Below are 21,878 nucleotides of genomic sequence, written 5' to 3'. Positions count from 1 at the left end.
GCGCTGAGCAGCGGACGGCGCAGGCGGCCGGTTCCCGTCCCCAATCACCTCCTGTTTGCTCATCCAGTTGTCCACCTGCTCAGTGTCGCGGTAGAAGAGCTGCAGGTCCATGCACTGCTCGTACTGCTGCCGCCGCAGCTCCCACAGCTCCAGCAGCGCGGCCCGCTCCTCAGAGAGGATGGTCAGCTGCAGGGGAGAGGGGGCAGGCGGAGGGAACCTCAGTGCCCACGGCCGCTGGGCAGACACAGAGGCTGCCCTGGCATTTCCAACCCTCTGCCGACCTTCAGGCCTCTGCTCCGATTGGCACAAGGGAAGGAGAACATTTCCTTGCACGTGTCAGCCAAGCCACAAGAAACCACAGATCCTGAGTGGCTTGCGGAAAGTTTATGTTAAACCTAAGAGGGGTGGCCCTGCTCGAATGAATCTAGAATTAATTTATTGCCACATTATCACAAATAATGTTAGGCAAAAATGGCAAATAAACCCCTAGGTAGAAGAAAAAGGGCATCTATGTAAAAGTGAGGCAGCATAAATGGAGTAGGGGCTCTTAGGTGAGAGATGTCAATTGAGTGGGTACTCCCCAGAATACGCTGACTAGACCCATGAATGCCCTAGGCTTAATTTTTAGGCTCTGAAGTTAATGACAATAAAGTGTGTCTTTGAAATGTCTCTTCTTGGTCTCTATAATATTAAAAATATATATCATTATCTAATGTTCCTCAAGCATCTTCATAAAGATACTTTGAAACTCTGGAATTATACACACACATACAAATAATTTAATACAAATTTGTTTCCTCTTGGCTCCAACTACTAATGCAGGACTCAGCTCCCTGCAAAGCCCCCTTTAAGTAGGAAATGTGTTGCATGTATCCCAAACAAATGGAACTTTCTCTCCCTGATCAATCACCACACATCTTCTTTTTAAATCTCTGGAGTTGCTGCTTCCAGGCGGAATCTCTTGTGTAAGTTTTCTCGCACACCAGGGTGAATGCAACGTCTGGATATTTAAGGCTGGATAACAGCTTTCGGAGACTTAGTAAAAGAGCCTTTCTCCTCTCTTACCTTCTCCCTCACTTCATCTGAGGCATAATGACCAGCAGCAAGCAGGGCCTGTCCAGACTCATCTGCAGATTTAAAGCTATCTTCATGAGCGTCAATTTCACCCTAATGGGGGGAAAAAAAGGACAATTTATGCCCAGCATCTTGTAAAAGAAGAGGAAGTTACTGAATTTCACATAATCATTACATATCAGGAATATCACATCTAGAATGAGGAAAAAATCAAAGATAAGGCCAGGTTTCCTAATAACAGCCTAGGTCATCAAACAGGAGAGCATCATTTATTAAGAAGTCTGTTTCCTACTGGCTTTTCATGCCACCTGTCAAACTGTCAAGTTTCCACACATCTATAGGGTCTGAGCTCTCTGTCTTCTGTTCCATTGGTCTATTTCGGGTCTTCCTTGCGCCGGATGGATTTTTTTTAACATTTAAAAAAATTAATTAATTAATTTATTTTTGGCTGCACTGGGTCTTCGTTGCTGCGCACAGCCTTCTCATTATGGTGGCTCCTCTTATTGTGGAGCACGGGCTCTAGGCGCGCGGGCTTCAGCAGTTGTGGTACGCAGGCTTGGTAGTTGTGGCGCACGGGCTCAGTAGCTGTGGCTCGCGGGCTCTAGAGCGCAGGCTCAGTAGCTGTGGTGCATGGGCTTAGTTGCTCCACGGCATATGGGATCTTCCCGGATCAGGGCTCGAACCCACGTCTCCTGCATTGGCAGGCAGATTCTTAACCACTGCGCCACCAGGGAAGCCTGGCAGGCGGATGCTTAACCACTGCGCCACCAGGGAAGTCCTGCCAGATGGATTTGTTTATGATTTTGTAATACCTGGTAGGGTGAGTCCGTCCCCTTTCTTCATAATTGTCTCAGCTGGTTTTGATTTTTTTCTTCCAAATTAATTTGAAAATCATCTTGTCTCATTCCAGAAATAAAGGCTTTCCCCTGGAATTGCACTGAATGTATAAATCTTGGGGAGGATTTGTACCTTTACAAGAGATCATTCCATCCCTGCCCATCCCTTTATTCAGTGTTTCTTTTCTTTCATCAAAACTTTACAGCTTTCTCCACAGATGTCTTATACAACTTTTGTTAGATTTATTCCCAAGTATCTTATATTTTCCGATGCGATTATAAGTAGTATTTTTAAAAATTACGGTTCTAACTGCTGCTAGTGCAGAGGGGCATATCTGACTTTTGTGTATTAATTTTTTATACCTAGCACCTCTCAGAAGACCTATGGTAATAATAATTTTTAAAATCTTGTTTAACAGTGTTTTCCAGAATTTCTTAGCCATAGAAACCCCTTCTTCTTCAGGTAAAGCCTATTAAGATCTCATAAAACTAGTTTCCCATGGATGCTCTCTGGGCAAACAGCAAATCATGTAATTTAAATTCACTCAAACCAACTATGAAATTCAGCATTTAAACAAAGACATTGTTTAAGGTGGCACAGGACACACGTGCAAAACAGTAGCACCTCCACCTTGCCAGAGCTTGGCCCTTTGCTTTTACGAACCACAGTTATTCTACTGACATGTAACTCCCTTAACCATCTATTAGAAGCAGGTAAAGCAAGTCTCCAAAGGAAAAACCAGCCACAATCCCTATGGTGAGAGCTACCTGTGAGCAAGGTTTCAGCCACTTCCGGCTATAAGTGACAGAGCTACAGTGATGCATTGTTTAGCTCATGGCTTTGCTTTTGGAAGACCCTGGAGACCTTACCTTGTGCTCCTGATGCCTATCCAGCAGGGCTTCGGCCCCAGCCACATCGTTGGCAAGTTCATCTGCATTGATGAGGGCTTTCATCTCAGTGACCCAGCTGGTAAGGTCTCTGAAGTCGGCAAGGAAGCGCTGAAGCCTGGGAAACCAAAGGTCAGTGAGGAGAGGTCTCCAGGGGAGGCCCCAGATGGAAGATACCGCCCTAGAGCTCTGAATTCATGTCCTCAGATGTCTAATGAACCATACAAACTCTAGCCCTTGGAAACATGGGACTCTTTCAAATCTAGACTATAAAGGAAAGCAAAAGAAGGCTGAAATCAAGCCTTTAAAATTTAGGTTCTGTCCATCACTGTAATTCCCCAAGCTTGTCCCTTATTTTCAACTTCCTTGTCACTCCCCAGTTCAATCCTTAGTTATTAGTAAGAAGCATTCTCTCACTTTCAATCCTTGATTTACTCAATTTTAACAGAGTATTTCACATGATGCTCAGATTGCTAAAGAGATTATTTCCATTTCTATTGGTTCTAACACAGTGATATGGGATGGGATTTATAAAGTTATAAATATTATGTGTGTATATGCAAACACTACAAAGTTTCCAGTCTCCAAATATAACACAGAAATGTATTAATATACAATATAAAAATATATAACAAATACAGTAAGACAAAGTCATCTGCCTTTTCTTACTAGAGGAAAGCTGTCAAGCTATACAGAAGGTTTCTCAGCAGAGAGAACTGACCGTCAACTCTGCCTTCCTCTCGCCTCTAAAACAAAAGCCCCCTGGTACGGGTTGCGGGGCCCTGGAGGAGCATTTCTACCTGTAGGAATCGTCGAGACGTGCGTGTCTCTCTGCGGCCAGGGTGCGGATCTGCTCCCAGTTGGTGATCAGCTCCTCTCGCTTCACTTGGATCTGGGTGGCGCTCAGAGGGTGGGACTGCTGCAGGCGGTCGGCCTCGGCGCACAGGGCTTTGACCTGCAGACACACTCTGTCAGGGCTGCTCTCCTGACCGGGCTAACTCATTTATAGTCAGCTGCTTTCAAAACCCACCTTGTCCTCCAACGCAGCGAGATCTCTCTCCAAACCCTCGTGTTTCCGAAGCAGAGCCTGGACGCTGGCCAGGTCCCGGCCAAAATCATCAGAGGCCATTAACTGTTCCTTCTCCTTAATCCAGCTGATGGTCTCGTCCACATCCCTACAGCACAGAGGCACCTGTTAATCCACGGTTACGACGTCCATCTGGGACTGGGACGCCACGCGGGGCCAAGACCCAGTCAGCCCCACATCTTCCTAGACTCGCCCTGGGCCTCAGCACGCCCCCCGGGGGACCCCTTCCCGCAAGCCCCTCACTCAGCTCGGTACCTGTTGAAGCGCTGAACCTCGGCGGCCCCGAACAGCTTCCCCTGCCTCTGGAGGGCCAGTCCCTTCAGCCGCTGCCAGGCTGCGTTCACCTCATCCTGCTTCGTCTTTATGAGCTCCTCCTCGGGGTGCTGCTCCTGAGCCAGGAAGGGCAGAGACTGCGCTCAGACCAGCACCTCCGGCCCCGCCAGCTGCCCGCCTGGCCTTGGCTCCCTGACGCGTCCGCCTCGGCAAACCTTACTGTTCTAAAGAAACACTGGCTTTTTGTGTGGAATGAAGGGGAGCTCATTCAAAAGGAGCTTCCATTTCTTGCTCTATAAAAAGGCGAGAGCCACTCTCTGCGCCCTGGAGCCGTGGGGCGAGTCTCTTTCTGTGCATCAGCACCAAACCCCCTGCGTTAAGGCCCTTCAGCTGCACCTCAGTTGGCGGCCTCGTCAACGCACTGCTCACCCCAGCTGCTCCAAAGTTCACTGTTTCAAACGTCACGAGGCTATTAATAAGCATTCCTGCCCAGACACATGGTTTTCCAGGTCTGTTCCTGACTTCAGACTGGAGATATTCCTTTGAAAGTATCCTTCCCCACTAACCACATTCTGTCTTGTTTAAATAAAAATAACATGTAAAGTAATAAGGTGAAGCCCTTCCGGGTTGCGGGATCCACCTGTGAGACCTCCGGCTTGGCCTGCCTGCTCTCCTCAGCACAACCCTGGGACGGCCCAGGATTCCGGGGGCAGCTCACCCGCCATTTGGAAGGGTGAGATTACATCTGAGGAATGCTGGCTCTGGATCCAAAAGGGAACAAGTACCGGTCCCGAAGGATCTACATACATAAAATGTGTACCCCGCCCCCTAAATCAAGTTTTCCCTAAAGCAGAAACTCCCGAGTTCATCCTACTCGATGTCTCCGGAGCCCTGTGGCAGCAGGTGAGAATAAAGCGGCAGTGACAGGACCGCACATGCACGCAACTGGGAGAGGCTGCCCCACTCCCCTCTTAATGGCTCCTGAGCTCCCGGTGGAGAGCCATTCATCACGGGGCTCCCCAGGCTCCCGGGAGCCCACGGAAGCTCCGACTCAAAAAGGAAGGGAAGAGCAATCAGGCAGTGGTGGACGTCTGCCAACCCTACGACGCTTTCACCACCACACCCTAGTCTGAGAAACCCCGACACCCAGCGTCAGCAGCCCAATAAAAGCTTCAGCCCTACCTGAAAGTGGGTGAAGGAAATAGATCAAAGGAACTCTGCCCTTCCTGCCCACGGCCCCAAGTTAAAAAGCATTTTCCAATTTAGGAGTGATCAGTATTGCCGCCTTACTTAGACCTGAACAGAACTCTTAGACATGCTTACCAAAACCTGCTCACTCAGAAATCAGGGACCCGATCAAAACTTCTCTTCTGGAAAAGTTAATGTAATGACGGTACATTACATTAATGTTAAAGCAAAGGAAGTTAACGTGACGATGTTGTGAGAAGCACACAGCACTTCCCTATTTACCTGAATGAGCTTGGCGGCAAACTGGTTCACTTCATTAACTCTTTCTTCGTGGGCAGCCATGTCTGTTTGAAACTCTTCAAATTTCTTCTGTAAAACCTCCACGTGCTCCAGGTCCTGGCCCAGCTCCTCAGAAGTCACAATTGCTTCCTATTCAGGGACCACAACAGAACCAGAGTCACCAAAAAACACTTGGGAACAATGGCTTCCAGAACCCCATCATGAAATGGGCTCCGGAAGGGGCCGCGGCAGCCTCGGCAGACGCAGTTTTCTGTGTGCTGCGCTGCCGCTCTGCCGGCTCTCAGCTGCAGACGTGGAGGGGTCTCGTCCCCTTCTTTCCTCAAGGCCTCCCCAGCACACCTTCCTTCTCAAACGCACCTTGTCGTTGATCCAGTCCATCACGTCCTCACATTCTCGTAGGAACTGCACCAGCTTCTGGGCCTGGAGGAGCTTGATTCCTTTCTCCCGCATCTTCTCCAGAAGTAATTCCCATTGGCGGTGCAGCTCCATCAAACGAGTCTGGAAGTTAAAGAGCCCAACCCCACAGATTACAATCATTTCTGTGGGATCTGGCTCCTCCACAGAGTTCCAACAGGTTAGAAACCTCACACAGCTCTGAACAAGTCTTTTTAAAAAGATAATCCCTACACTGAGGGGAAATTGTAAAGTTAACTGAGAAGAGGAAAATGCATACACTTCACAGTGGTTTGGTAGGTCTTAAAGTACAAAATAACTGACCTTTAGTAGGTAGATGTATTCTAGTTTACGCCAAGGAATTTACTATTATTTTATAATTATCAATTATTATTGATATCACATTATTTGGTAAGTATTTAGGTAATGTTTTTAGTTATATTAACTGTTAAATTATTACAATGGGATTTCTAGGTCAGAAGACTATTGGGGAAGGAAAGATGAGGTGTGATCGTGCAACCGCAGCAGGAATCACTGGAATGTGTGTTCTGAATTCACGGAGGTAAAGGGGAGAAAACAAGAGGTCCCACAGGCATCATACATGTAAAGAAATAACTATGAGGCACAAGTAAAGAGGAAAACCTTAGTATAAAGGTAAAAAGATGGGGTCCTGAAACACAATCAGCTATCAAAGAGGATTCCTGACAGAAGCTGTTTTGGTGCTTCCGTGAAAAGATGCAGCTTGTGGTACATACAGTGCATCCCAAGTGAGGTTTACATCAAGCTGCGCCCAGGTGGCAGCCACAGGCCCAAACAGTCACTTCCCAGCATTTTGGGTTCTCATAGCACAGTCCTAGTAAGGACTCGTCAAGAACTAGGGGGATTCTCATCAATTCAAGCTTAGGCGATGCAGTCTGGCATTCTAACCCAATCTCTAGGTGTTGATTACGCCTACCCAAGATACTGGGAGTTTCTGTATAACACAGACAGAAACAAGTGACACAAACACAAACAGTACCAGAAGAGAAACCTGGGATCCACCCATCGTTGAGATGCCACTCCCCACAAACTGAAAAGTTGAAAGCCACGGGATAGTCAACATGGGTGGATTCTCTTAGGAGCAAGTACTGGTGGTTCATTTGAAAGGAGAAAGCACTGGGAGGAAAATAAAGGCTCACACAATTCACTTCCACCACTACAATCACTTCCATCGCTGATGGTTCAAACCGGAGTCCACCACTGAGAAGGAAGTGAAAGGCATTCCCAGGCAAGGGGGAAAAGGCAACCAACAGCAAGTCAATACTCCACCTACTCGGATGTGGGAGCCAATGTGGGTGGCGGTCACTATGGGGCGCCACGCCGTCCGGTACGGTGTGAAAGTCTAAACCGGTGACAGACAGGTTATCCAGGACACAAACAGTCTTCACACCCCACCCACCTTCCTCTACGTTAACGTTGCCTGCCAAACTAAGCTACTGAGTTACTGGGCCAGGTCAATTGCCAAGCCAGGATGACCGTGGGACCTGGGAGCACGAACGCAGGGATTACATGAGAACCCTTTGCTTTTTTTTTTTTTTTTTTAAATTTTTTGGCCATACCGCGCTGCATACGGGATCTTGGTTCCCTGACCAGGGATCGAACCCGCGCCCCCTGCAGTGGAAGCGCAGAGTCTTAACCACTGGACCGCCAGGGAAGTCCCCCTTTTGCTCAAATTAAAATGAGGCCACAGAAGGCTCAAGAAAATCCTCACCTACAAGTCAGCCGTCAGTCTCTCACAAATCTCATTTCCATACCCTCGAGGGAAGAACCGGGGCCAGGCCTGTTCCAGGACTGGAACAACTTTCCCACTCCCAGTATCTCCTCTTGTCAATACTGCAGTTTTGACAGAGGCCAGTTTCACAAGCTTGCTGGTGTCTGAGAGCGTGAGAGGGCAGGGAGGCAGGTGCGCTTAGGGAACGCGTGGACAGCTGGCAGGGTGGAGGAGAATCCTGGCCGGCTCAGGCAGAGCTCTCAACAGGGGCCCGAGCAAGCAGCAGCAGCTTTCAGAGAAGCAGTTGCGGGAAAAGAAAGGAAAGCTGATAGGAGTGAAACTCGGGCTGGGAAAATAAAGTGAATAACTGTAACCAAAGAAAGGAGTAGACCGAAGCACTGGTTCTGTCACCTATTAGCCGTGGGGACCTGAGCAAGTTGCTCAAAATTCTCTGAGCCTCAGCTTCTAACCTTCTATACTATGGCTACCTCGCAAGCTTCTTGTGAAGATTAGAGATAACGTATGTAAAAGTCCTAGCAAAGTGTTCGCACATAAACAGCTATTAACAGCTTCTCAACAAACAGTAGCTAACAGTAGTTTCAAATTTTTTTTTTAAATAAATTTATTTATTTTTGGCTGCGTTGGGTCTTTGTTGCTGCACGTGGGCTTTCTCTAGTTGTGGCGAGCGGGGGCTACGGTTCGTTGCAGTGTGCGGGCTTCTCATTGCAGTGGCTTCTCGTTGCGAAGCACAGGCCCTAGAGCGCGTGGGCTTCAGCAGTTGTGGCGCATGGGCTCAGTAGTTGTGGCGCACGGGCTTAGTTGCTCCGTGGCATCTTCCTGGACCAGGGCTTGAACCCGTGTCCCCTGCATTGGCAGGTGGATTCTTAACCACTGCGCCACCAGGGAAGTCCCTCAAATGCTGCTTTAATAAGATCTCTAAACAGGGAAGAGGGGAATGAAGAGAGCTTTGGGTCTCCCTTTCCCACACTAATTACTAAAGACAAACACTTGATCTATTTCTCATATTCCCCATCTGTAACCTGGTTAAACTAATACAGAGCAGCTGAATCAGCAAATCGGCACTCTGGCGGATTTCATTTACATTAAGACTATATACAAAAGAGTGGGGAAATGAGCAGATGCATCTTTGTACTTTCTTGGCTGCGCCACGCGGCATGCGGGATCTTAGTTCCCCAACCAGGGATCAAACCCACGCCCCCTGCAGTGGAAGCACGAAGTCTTAACCACCGGACCACCAGGGAAGTCCCACGTCTTTGTATTCAACTGCAGAGACACGTATTATATTGCCTGCATGGGTTGAATGTAGTAATTAAATGGCATATAGCATTTAGAATTTACTTTTATTGCCTGTTTACAATCATTACTAGTAATAGTTTATTATTAATAATAAGCTTAAGGCTAATTGCAAGTCTTCAGTATGACTGCAGAGTATATTAGAGCAAAAGAGACACGGTAAGTATTTACTAGACCAGAACCTAAGGGAATGAAATCCCTGTGGATGTTCCACTGTGGATCTCAGAGAACAGCAGAGGATGAAACATTTCTAGCTGGGGCTTAAGAACGTGGCTTTCATCTTAGTCTTTGGGACTGCCTCGACAGGTCAAGGACTGAAAAGGCTGGTCCCTCAATGGAACGAGACTTTGGATGACAAAGAACAAAACACAAAGATAGATAAGAAGGAAAGCAAAGATAGATGAGAGCATCCAGTTATGAGAAACTAAGCATGCACACTTCATCCTAAAGAAGCTTGTTAGCCCTTAATACCTTGGTATTCGAAATGTTAAACAAAACAGAGAAAGACCAATTATTGCCCCAGCCTCGACAAATGGCACCCAAACAAGCCAGACCAAGTTTGAGGACTCCTGCTTCAAAGTAAGCTACATCGCCACAGTCACCGACCAACAGGTACCACACGTCATTCCTCGCAGCTGGACCTTTAACAGGCTTGCTGACCAGACCTCAGTAAACCCCTCCTGGGGCAAGGCACCAAGATCCAGAGAGCAAGCTTTCCGACAGAGAACTTTATAGTGTCTGTGATTAATCCTATTTATCTTTGTGTCCTAATCCCTAAATTCACCAATTTCACTAATATGCTCTCCCATCCAATTACCATCTGAAAATGTTAAAAGTTTAATATATGCAATCTTCTTTAAAGTCTAATTGCATCCTAATTTGTTCTACAAAAAGAAAATTAATTTCCTCACTGAGTACACAAACGCTTGTTTATAGACATACTGAATCATCATATTACAAAAGCAGGAGTTGGGTAACTCCATCAGGATACTTCACAAATTCCTTTAAAAAGCTAGAAAAATCTATCTTTTTAGGAACCCAAATTTACATGTAAGCATTAATCCACATTCCTCTACCAACCAGACAGAGGAAGGCCATCCATACCAGGCACTGCTCTTACTCACCCTGATGGTTTCAGATGCAAAGTGCCCTTCTGAGATCATGAGGTTGCCAGTTTCATCCAGCTTCACAATGGCTCCCGAGTTGGCCTGCACCTCAGCTTCAAAGGCTTGATGCTTCTGCAGCTTGCCCTGTCAGTGGACCGTGAAATGAGCCACACGTGCTCCTTGGCACGCGTCATTCTGCCCCCAGCTCCCTATTATTCCCCCGCTCCTGCATCCCACTCCCTCTCTCTGTGGACGCCTCACTCAGCCCCCCAACCATCCCCCTGCCGGTTCAAGTACTCAAATGCTCTGCCTGCATCTATACTTGCCCTCTGAAAGCTTGGCCATTGAGGACCACAACTTTGCAGACAGCAAGATGCTACAAAGTATCGTAATTTTCTTGTGTATCAGGAAATTAGCCTTTATGGACATCCAATCCCTTTTAGAAATACAGAACCATACTGAGAGCCTTCTTAGCATGTAGTGTTTATCTTTGATGAATCCATTCACATTCATTCATGATATGACTTTTTTTTAGCTTGCTTTAGAAGCCATACTCTTTGATTGATTTGATACATTCCATTTCTCAATACCTCTCTTTACTCACATGCTGAGCTGGGCAGGGCCTGCACCTAAACCAGCGTTCATCATTTTCTCTTCTCAGACGACTGGCATAGTAAGAGAACCATGGGTACAACCACTGTTCCACTTGCTAAAAAAAAGTCTTTCACCAAAATCAACAAGAAGAAAGGCTTTTTTTTAAAAAAAAAAAAAAAACAGCTATACAAATTTTCACCAGCAACAACACTGTTAGCATACCTTTCTCAAAAACACATATTCCAAGAGATCAAACTAGACCTTCCCTGAAAAATGATGAAGGATCACCGATGGTTGTAAGGCAGTGGATTGAGAACCATCAGCTTAGAGCATCCGCAAAAGATAAATTAAAACCTGCAGGATTCCACATTCATGCTCACTAATACAATCACTAAGGGCTTTTCAGAATAGTGAGTTAGTCCTTCCTTATGTCTGATCTACATTCAGTCTCTCAAGGTCATAATTAGGTCTGTATAAATTTTGGGCAAAGACATCTGAGCTCTAGAGTTCTGGCAGCACCTCAGACACACCTGCAGGTTGGTTGGGTCTTTATAGTTCTCATCAGATGCGATCTGAAGTTTCTCCTGAATCCATTTCTCCAGCTCCTCAGCATCTCTTTGGAAAAACTGGAACCGGTACGAATCTTCAAGCTTCTGGCGCCTAAGCGTCGAAAGCTCCTTGAAGCGGTGGTATCTGTCCAGGACCTGCTGCCTCCTCTCCTGGATGTCCTCTGCTGTCTCCAGCACTTTGACCCCGCTTGGGTCCATTTTCTGAAAAGACAGAAAGTCCTGAAGTAAGCACATGACACCAAAATAGACTTAATGGCATTAGCCTCTTGGAAGGAAATAAAGAATTACGAGAGCCCGAGCAGACAAATGAATTGAAAGTGGTCCCTTCTCAGGAGCTAACAGTGAAGCCCAGGCCCCATTCCCTCGTAAAAAATGGCTGCCCAAGTGGGCCCCTCAGAGGATGCCTCACCAACACTGCAATGAGACCAGGCGAGAAATGTGAAGGGGAGAACTATGGTTTACACTGTCACTTCTACAGAGCCTTGAGAATTCAAAGGAAACACCAACCTTGGAGCTCAAAGAATTACTGAGAAATCCATTCAACAGTCCTCTCATCTGGTCTGTGCATTTCATGGTGTGGAGATTAGATAACATTTACTGTTAATTCAGCTTTTCTGTCTTTCTAGATCTCAGCCTGTTATTCATTGAAGAAAAGGGAATGATTATCAAGTAACTTGAGTCTTTTTTTTTTTAAATTAATTAATTATTTTGGGCTGCGTTGGGTTTTCCCTGTTGCGTGAGGGCTTTCTCTAGTTGTGGTGAGCGGGGACTACTCTTCGTTGCGGTGTGCGGGCTTCTCATTGCTGTAGCTTCTCTTGATGCAGAGCACGGGCTCTAGGTGCGCGGGCTTCAGTAGTTGCGGCACGTGAGCTTCAGTAGTTGTGGCTCACGGGCTCTTGAACACAGGCTCAGTAGTTGTGGCGCACGGGCTTAGCTGCTCCGCGGCATGTGGGATCTTCCCAGACCAGGGCTCGAACCCGTGTCCCCTGCATTGGCGGGCGGATTTCTAACCACTGCACCACCAGGGAAGCCCAGTAACTGAGTCTTTAGCATCAAAATCCAATAGAATTTACCTAAAGTAGTGGATTTCTCAGTCACCCCAAAAAGTCAATCCTACAATCTCCTTCAGGCTGGGCAATGAACAGGCTTTGCTTCATCCGAATGCACAAAATTAAAAGAAAATCACAGCACATCTTAAAAAAAAAAGGTGTGGTGAAAGATTTATCCTACCTGACTCTTACCTGCTCCAGTTAACCACAAACACAGGCTAATTGAGTAGGTGGTACTTCCCCATAGCACTCAATCTACCCCAACTTTAAACTCTCAGATCTGGACAGTTTCACCAGCCTTTAATGTCAAAAAGAAAATCTGACCTATTTATGGGACAAACCCAGAATATGCTACCTGCTCTTCTCTCAGGAATAAGCCATTTTATCCTCTAACCAAGGAAGGACCCACAGAAGGATATAGGTACACACTAATGACAAACAGCATGTAAATTTGTAACATGTGACCTTGTACGAGCTGCCTTCCCTCTCTGTGTCTCAATTTCCCAGAATGACTAAAAACACCAGTTGAAAATGAGATGGTCCCAAGACCCTTCTTCTAACTTTAAAATTACATTCTACAGAGAAGAGTCTGTGACCTGGTAAAAAAGCAGACCAGATAAGCTTTATGGTCTTTCCAGCTCTTGTTCCATAATTTATACAAGATATAAAAACTGTGCTGCCCAGGAAACATATTTGACAGCTCTTCCCGTTACCCTGTTCGCCTGGCCCAGCCGATGGGAAAGGATAAGCTGGCTAAGGATTAGGTCTGGAGGCCCCTGTGTGCCCCCTACTCCCTGCCCCCATCCAGCTATGATGAGATAAACAACACTGCTAAGCTTGGGGCAAAGTTTCCAGCTCTTCAGAGAGAAAAGCAGCTTTAAGAGGTGTCAAGAAAAGTATCGACTGCACCTAACCAACTCTGAGGCCTATCTTTTCTATGAAGAGACCTAGCTTCCTAGGGAGAGAACGTGAGGGGATTTTAGCCCTATCACCATTCCTTCCAAATTACTCTCCACATATTAACCAGTTATCTTTATTGTTTTTCTCCCACAAAGTCCAATGTATTTATTTGACTATAACAAGAAACATATTCTTTGCCACGTCATTCCCATGCTTTAAAACCTTTCATCACTCCCTTCTGAGAGAGGAAAGAATCCACCTCTTCAGTTGAACCTTCCAATCTGACCCAGCACACCTGACTGATATGTCTCACCCATGCCCCATACCCTCTTGGCACAGAGAAATATTCTCTTCCCAAACACATGATTCTCTCTAAAGACTCCAAGTCAGTTGTTCAGGCTTCCTTTGCCCAGAATGTTCTGTCTCTTCTCTGTCCGGATAACTCCCATTAATGTCTCAAGAGGAGCTGAAATGAGGAAGCTGCAGGGATCTGGCCTCCTTACCAAGCTGTACTGAAGGCTCCTTCCCTCCCTCCTTCTCTGATTTAATCACATTTTTCTGTAGATTTACAAAGCACTTGCACATACTTCTCACGGTATGATGAGACTGAGCAATGTAATCTTTGTTGTTGTGTCCCAATTTCTTTCTTTCTTTTTTTTCTAAAGATTTTTTTGATGTGGACCATTTTTAAAGTCTTTATTGAATTTGTTACAATGTTGCTTCTGTTCTCCATTTTGGTTTTTGGCCACGAGATCTTAGCTCCCTGATGCCCCACATTGGAAGGCGGAGTCTTAACCACTGGACCACCAGGGAAGTCCCAATTGTGTCCCGATTTCTAGCAGACAGATGTCATTAACAAATGTTTCTTTGAGTGCTGGAGAAGCAGCCCTGAGCTCCTCTGTGAAGGGTGGAGAGAGCTCAGTAGCCCACCCCAGTTTCATTTCTGTATCGTCAAACTGGAATTCTGGCCAGGTAACAGCTAGATTTGGGGGCTGAATGAACAGGTGGAATGTGCTGACTGAAGCTACACAACGGGGTGTCAACCTAATGACCAGACCTGAATTACTGAGCTTGGGTGGCCCACACCCGGTAACTGCTCTTTTCACACTGGGAGGGTGGGACCTTGGGGAAATCAAGTTCAAGAAGGCACAGTTTTGTATCATCAATAGATAGCTGCGTCTGAAAAAAATAGTTTCTATTCTTAAAATAGGCTTCAAGAGAGTCCTTAAAACCAAACACCGAGGGTAACCTTGACAAAGGAAATGTCTGTTAGGAACAGGGCAGTTCTGGTTTACGCTGCCGCCCTAGGACATCAGCCTCTTTGGGATCTTGACAAGAATCACTACCGGGTCCAGCCACATTTACGATTCACTCATTCACCTGCATGACCTGCTCCAGGCATACCTTACATCAAACTCCCTCATCAACCCCAAGTTACAGGCCCGGGGCAGGTTCACTTCCCAAACCAGAAAGTTCCCTCTGGCCGAAATGTTCTCTTCTCCCCCACTCCCAACTCGACCATTAATACCATTCAAACCCCTCCAAGTCTAAAGCAACTACGCTGTCCTCTCTGCAGCCCTGAATCAGAAGCCCTCACTCCCTCTCTGGCCCCCTTAGAGCACCATCACGTCACATTCTGCCACGTGATTACTGTCTTTTCCCTGCGTTTTTGTAAGTTCTTTAGGGAATTTAGAGTTCCTAAGGGACTATAAAAGAGACCTTATCTTACTCTCTGACCACAGAACTCAGCACACATTTAGAGAGTCAATTACACTCTGAGCTTAGAAATAGAGAAACTGCTGTCACTTCATTATTAAGTGGTCAGGAGACAAAAGATCATCTAATAAGCAAGTTGTAGAGCTAGGGTGACCCAGGATGCTCCGGTTCCCAGACCAGCATGCTAGAACCAGTGATTCTTAACATGATCGGAGCTGACACACTCTTTATTAAAGGCTGTTCAGTTATTTATTAATTCCTTTTACTACCTCTTATCTTTTCCATCCCCACTTAAGGGGGGAAAAATAGGCGGAAGGAGCATACATGAATCATTAAAAAAACATCAAAATTAATTTTTTTAAGATTGAGTCTTCTTAAAGTTAGTAAACAATTAGTGTTAAGAATAATTTATATACTTCCTTTGTTCTCATCTCTCCGGAAACAGTTAGGTGGAGAAACAGTAGGAAACTGTGTGTCTAATTTGCTTGCTTATAAAATTTCCAAGGAATGTATAGCTAGTTATGCATGTAACAAAAGCTCCAATGTATGTGCCTTTCTACAAGATGCCTCAGTCTTTAGATTAATGTCTATGGTGTTTGTCCTGCCTCCCCAGATGACAGGATTCACTGCATTTCCTTTAGCTGCCACGGAAATCTCTGAACGGTCACATTCAGAAGCAGCCCTTTCTGATGAAAAAAGAATTCCCAACATAATACTGAAAAGGTTCCCCCTGAGCAAGCCCCTCGGCCTGGGTTCCGCTTGCTGATCTGACCCTACCAATCCAGGGAGACAGTCCAGCGAGGCCCTGCTGAAACTAACCAACCTAAAAGGCCCTCTTTGTCACCCCAGTGAAGTAGAACAAGTCAATTCTATACCAAGTGCTTTGGTCAGGCAATAATGGACTTTTCTTTCCTGCAGTAGATCAGCTGACGCCAGTAGGTGGGAGCTTGGCCAAGTCATAACTGGCTGTTTCCAGGGAGCTGGGCATCTGAAAGTCAGCAGTGCTCTCCCACTGCTGTGGGCACTCAGAGGTTTCATTTGCGTGATTATAGGAGCCAAGGATGACAGGTTAACGGCAGCCCCCCCCCCCTTCTCCTGATAGGGAGCCGTCTCTATACAAGTTCCAGTTTCTCTTTGCTCCTAAATGGCTCATTTCCACAGACTACATTAAACACAGGAAAAAATCTCCTATCTCCAAAGAACTACTGCCACCCAAAGGTGCTACGACCTCTCACCCAAAACTCTGTGAGAGTTAGTGGAATTTTCTGGACTCTGCCTGTGTGCACCGTGTTCCCTGAGGCTGCCGCACACTGCAAGAACTCCACCCCAGGCCAGAAATGTGCAGCTGACTGATAAGGCGGACTCCACAGAGAATGCCCTGGGCTGTTCCCAGCCTTAATGGGATTAACACCTTTTGAGAGCTAGAAAGGAAGACTTTGGGAAATGTAATGTGCCATAAAAAAAAAAAAAAATCTCCAACTATACCAGCTGATAGATAGATAGTGGAATATCTATCTATTCCACTAACTGCCTAAAAACCGCAAAGGAGCCAAATTCCAGGACAGCAATCAACTGACTGCTTATCTCAACTCTGATTTTGTCAATCAGGTCTATGTTTGCGGCTAATGAAGGAGGGGAGACGAAGGGCTAAATGTACTCTCTGTTTAAGGACAGCTTCCCATTTAAGGGAACTGAAGAAAAAAGGTCATATTTTGGCAAATAATTATTAGAGAAGACTGGCTATTTTTAAATGCTGCTGCAATGCAGCAGTCAAAATGTTAGCTGCATCATTCAGCAAGTAATGTGAATTGAGCACAGAGGATAAAACAGGAATTACAACTATGTCCTCTATTGTAATAAATAAAAAGAACTTGTCAGCATTCTTACAATACAGCTAGATCTCTGAGAAGAAAGCCAAGATATGAATCTTGGCTAGAAAGTTCTGGTTTAATCCAAAGTCATGCATGAGAATGACTCCTCATAACCAACACCAACTTATACACATTATCAACGGAAAATGATTCCTACAAAAGAAGCTAGCCATTAATTAATATCTTTGTCTTCTTGACAACTGCCAACAGACAGCTGTTCGAGGCAGTTCTTGGTATGTACTTAGGGAAGTTTTTAAAGCCTTACCCTCATCCACAGAAGCTATAAGGCCACTGTGCAAGGGGAGGTGTCTGTCTCTGGAGGGCGGGGAGAGGCAGTGGGTGGGAAGGACACTGTTAAGCAACAGAAAAGACTGTGGAGACACACACTTTCAAACCAAAGGTCAAACGCTTCCAACTCTGCTCACTTGGCACCTGCAGTGAGTGAGTAGCTTAGGACACCCTTACGCAGATCTTGGAGACTGGAAGAATTCACTAGTCAGAGCTTCCCTCTGGAACCTCAGAAGAGAGTAAAACTGTCGTGAAGACAAGAGGAGTGTCTATTTGGAAACAAAGGTCTGGGAGTGTCGACATCTTAGCGAGCTGAATGTGGCAGACAGGGGCGTTTGGAACACTGCAAGATGAATTCAGACCTCAGGCAGGACATCAGATATATTGTTTCGCAGGGAAAGGGATTTTCAGGATGAAGAGTGCATTTGGCTCTATGGAAAAATTCATAAACATCACCCAGAGCAAAATGTCAGAGGAACCACCCATCAGTTCTGTTTTTGTTGCTTAGTCAGAGCCCAAAGGTGCAGAACCAACAATGCCCTTTTTCCCTGGCTTAGAAAGCCAGCATATTTTACATTTCCAAAGCAGGAGTACTACATCCACGGATGCGCAAGGGCTCCCTGAGAACAAAGCACCAAAGAATTGGTGAGCACCATAAAATTTGATGCCAACTGATTCTCAGATTAAGTGAATTAAGTCAAAACCAGCTTGGCTGCAGATTTTAGTGGGAGACCTGAGGGTAAGCAAAGAGGTAAATAATATATAAATTAAGAATTTTAACCATGGAAAAACCAGAAATAGTTTTGCTTAAACCACATTCCAATCAGGATTGTAGATCTGCACGTCAGCCTTCAAATTGATTAATTCATTTCAACTTGTTAGCAGGATTCTGCAGAGGTGAGCAGGGATTTAGCTTAAAGAAGCAAAAGATTCATACTGCACTGCATCAAAATCCAGAAACGCCAAGCAAGGTTGAGAAAACTTACTTCTGAATGCCTCCCAAACACTACCTTGCTGCTACTTACCTTTTATAACCTGTAAAATCCAGATGAGAGGTGTTTAAGTGCAAAATATTGTTACTGAGATTCAAAACAGGAAAAAGGTATAACGTGCCCATTTTTATAAACCTTGTTTAAACAATTAATCTGTCTGATTTATAAAAGGGCTTGCCTTGGATTTATCACCCATAATCACTAGAAATTTGCAGAGCTTATATTTCTGCTTATGGGATATCAAGACATTAATTTTAAGCATTTTTCTTTCTGAAAAAGGTCCAATTTAGCAAACACTCAAAAACTGTACACAAATAAAAACATGGGTAGTGAGCTTTTTTATAAACAAGGAAATGCAAGTTCCATTTCATTATAAGGATTGTGGCAAAAAACGTAAACCAATGGAAACAGGAAACAAACCCAAGTTTACAATATTTGTCAAATTGAAAAACACTATTTTTACATGTTTTCAGATTACTTTTTCTAAATATCTAAGATAATGTGTTTAGTCCCTTAGTTTTTAAGAACCAAGTAACCATCAATAAAAAAAATTAGCAAACAGTACATGCAGACACCAGTAGGGTGATAAGAAATTAATATATTCATGCCTTAAAGAGAGGAAGGTAAAAAAACAAAGGCTTTGGAAATTTTAGAATAAATCTACTAAGACTTTTGTTCATGTAACACCAAAGAAAACAAACAAAAGCCCAAACCCTAACCAATTTGCTTAACAGGTCATGCAGGCAGGGTTTTTTCCCCCTCTCTTTGCATCATTCAACCTCTTTGACACATATGTGTCTTCACTGCAAACCAGGCAAAACCGAAAAGGTAACACATTTCCTGCATGCTGGTCAAATACCTGGACTCTGCGTTTACGAAACGATGACAACATGATGGAAAAATGTGGCGTCTGAAGAGGGAGGGGGAAGAGCAAGATAACAAGCTTCTAAGGGCAAACTGAACACAATAATTTCACAATGAAGAAAACAGATCTTTAAAAATATATGAATACAGGTAAAAATCAAATTTCAGCTATTTTCCCAGCGCCCTTCTCATTCTACAGAGCTTCTAAACCAGGAATTTAAAATGCAGAAAGAACCAAGGTTCTCTGGTCTGAGCAGATGTGCTGCCTTGGCCACGTCATACCCTCTTCTGGGTCTCAGTTTCCCAATTTTCAAATAATCCTGAATAATACTAAATATCCCTTTTAACACTAGACGTGCACTCCCCCAATCCACGTTCCGATAAATTAGCTGAGATTCCCAGTACTAGAGGATTTCTGTACCCCCTTCCATTCAGTAATAAAATAGCATAATTTCGTGAAGTCATCAGAAACAAGAACGAACTCAAGCTACAAAGATCGAATTTGGGCCTAGTTTACTGGGACATTTCCTTCACAAAATACTATTTCCTGTTCAAAACCCATACAAGAGGAGTATGCAGAAGAGGTGGAGGGAAGTACAAGCGCAGCTGCTCCTGCCCACTGGCCCCAAGCGATCAGTTCTGTGGGCCTCCTCTGCATTCCTGGAGTCGGCATTTGCCATCAGGGCGCTGCATTCTTCTACCTACTCCGACCACAGCTGATGGGCTGCAGCAGACCCACCGCACGACTAGCAGAGTCCTCGCATAGCCCATGGAGGATTGATTACAAGGCCGGATTCGTGCCCACTGTCCTTAGTGCAGGTTCAGCAATGACAGGACTGTGGACTACTCCTGACACCCGCGTCTCAGCATCTGCAGTCGCCCCCCGCCCCCGCCGCACCCACGCCCAATGGAAGAAGGCAGGTAAAGGAAAAGCAGAGGAAATTCTAACCCAGGGAACCAAAAGATATACTTAAAAACAGCTCTCCCCACCTAAACCTGTTCATGAGATTGCTTGACAAGCTCATATTGTGAGCCTGTGACATATCAGGTTGCTAATTATTCGATTCCTACAAACGCCCTGCCAAAGACCAAAAGCATATCGGAGAATGTTATCCAGCTGACCGTTTACTGCAAGTCGGCCTCACACCTGTCCAGCAGAGAGGAAATTCACCTTCTGAGTCTCGGCTCTCCATCTAGGTCCCTGGATAACAGCTAACACACTTTCAGGGTCCCTTTGAGTAATACTGGCCCAGTTACTAAAAAAGGCTTACTGTTAATTTCCTGCACAGAGGCCCTTACTGCAGCACGTTTTTATTTTCCTGCAGCACATTTTTAAAACTCGGACTTCAATTTGACCTTTTGAAAGCTGACATTAGCTGCAGACAAAAGGGAAAATACATGACTAGTCAGATGAGTTGGAACCTTGGCTGGATGGCTTCATACAGCTGAGTGTTCCCACCGCTGTTCTTCAGGTTTTCTGTTTCCTGGCTGTAGACACTCCCACCCTTCCATCTTTGACACATTCTGTTTTAGTTAAGTCCAATTGCTATGACGACGCAATTTCTCAACACATTCTGAAAATATTTCATATGGTCTCTCTTCTCTTCTTCCCTAACAGCCATCATGGTAAGTTCTTCTAAAATACCACGATGAAGACAGAACAAAGGGCCTACATAGTCTAGGATCTATTATACAAAAGAGATTTGACAAGGTGTTGGCCAGTTCAAGCATCATCTCAACCCAGCTTCCTGAGCTATTCAAGCTTTTAATTTAAAACATATTCAACCCTTAACCTTGACAAGCCCTTTGTTTAAAATACATTATAACCCAGTACCTCAGAGACTTTTAAAAGCAATTTTCTTTGGGAAGCATCTAATGAAATTCGCAGGGACTGCTTTCAAACAAAAGGCTGCTCTATCATTCAACACCGGCATGGCTGTAGAATTTCTGACAAATAATAATTATGTCCTCGACTCGAAAGACCCGGTCTCGGGGCAAGAAAAAAAAAAAAAAAGAACTCTAAGCTATTAAGTTATTTGGTTTGGGTCTCATACAAAGCAAGCGCCGCACCTACCTGCTATTTACAAGCAAATCACAGTTGGGTAAGAAAAATATGTTTATTACAGATAAGAAACGGAGATGGCCGGTCTCGGACCTTTCCGCCCAGAGAAGGCCAAGAACCGCCACACAGGATGAAATTAAGGTCAAAGAGCCCTTTACTCCCGGCTTTTCCTCCTTCAAGGGCTGGGCCGGCATTGCTGGTGGGGATTTGAGAAAAAGAGCTGCACAAGTCGCTCCCCACTGAGGGAAGGGATTGGGGGCGGTGGAGGGAGCGCTCTGCGGAGAGGGGGATGGAGAAACGATCCGGACCAGGAAGCCCCCGCCCCACCTGCCGCAGCCGGATGGAGCAGGGCGGGGCCGGAGCCAGGCTGGGCTGCGGGGAAGGACCTGGCGGCCTCGCCGCCCCCTCCGCCCAGTCAATGACATTCCAGCGGCCGGCGCCCAGGCTCGGCCCGGCTGCTCCTCCGCAGCCCACGCACCACAAGCCGGTCGCGGCCGGCTCGCCCGGTTCCCCGCCCGACGGAGGGAGCGGCGAGGCCGGCCGGGCTCACCTGTCCGCGCGCTGGCCCCGCCCTGCCCCAGGGGCCGTCGGGCTCCCCGCCCAGGGGTCGGCCGCCCTCGGGCCTCGCTCCCGCCCTGAGTTCGCCCGCTCCCCCTCTCACCGGCTCCTGGGGGTGAGGGCAGTGGGTGCGTCGGGCCGGGGGTGCTGGAGGAACCGACGGGGCTCAGCGGCCTCCGTTCCTCCCCGTTCGCTCCGCAGCGGGT

General features: G+C 46.0%; 1 protein-coding gene across 11 annotated transcripts in view; it reads right to left on the bottom strand.

Annotated features, from left to right (window-relative positions):
• The window catches only part of SPTAN1 (spectrin alpha, non-erythrocytic 1), a 59,527-nt gene extending 37,649 nt beyond the window's left edge, over nt 1-21,878 (bottom strand). For 8 of the 11 annotated variants that reach the window (XM_036855089.1, XM_036855098.1, XM_036855090.1 and 5 more), the window contains exons 1-12: nt 21,776-21,864; nt 19,048-19,098; nt 11,334-11,573; nt 10,228-10,353; nt 6,004-6,144; nt 5,629-5,775; nt 4,141-4,274; nt 3,829-3,973; nt 3,599-3,753; nt 2,781-2,916; nt 1,066-1,167; nt 49-186 (exon numbers count right to left, since the gene is read on the bottom strand). In XM_036855089.1, the coding sequence (XP_036710984.1) occupies nt 49-186; nt 1,066-1,167; nt 2,781-2,916; nt 3,599-3,753; nt 3,829-3,973; nt 4,141-4,274; nt 5,629-5,775; nt 6,004-6,144; nt 10,228-10,353; nt 11,334-11,573; nt 19,048-19,080 (1,497 nt within the window). In that variant the 5' untranslated portion in view covers nt 19,081-19,098; nt 21,776-21,864. Of the gene's footprint in view, nt 1-48; nt 187-1,065; nt 1,168-2,780; nt 2,917-3,598; nt 3,754-3,828; nt 3,974-4,140; nt 4,275-5,628; nt 5,776-6,003; nt 6,145-10,227; nt 10,354-11,333; nt 11,574-19,047; nt 19,099-21,664; nt 21,686-21,775 lie in introns of those variants that run through there. The other 3 variants (XM_036855097.1, XM_036855091.1, XM_036855092.1) reach the window with 3 other exon arrangements.

Source organism: Balaenoptera musculus, chromosome 6 (assembly GCF_009873245.2).
Source record: "Balaenoptera musculus isolate JJ_BM4_2016_0621 chromosome 6, mBalMus1.pri.v3, whole genome shotgun sequence".
Classification (NCBI taxonomy): Eukaryota; Metazoa; Chordata; class Mammalia; order Artiodactyla; family Balaenopteridae; genus Balaenoptera; species Balaenoptera musculus.
The sequence above is the reverse complement of the archived record's forward strand: the minus strand, read 5'-3'. Positions and strand labels throughout refer to the sequence as shown.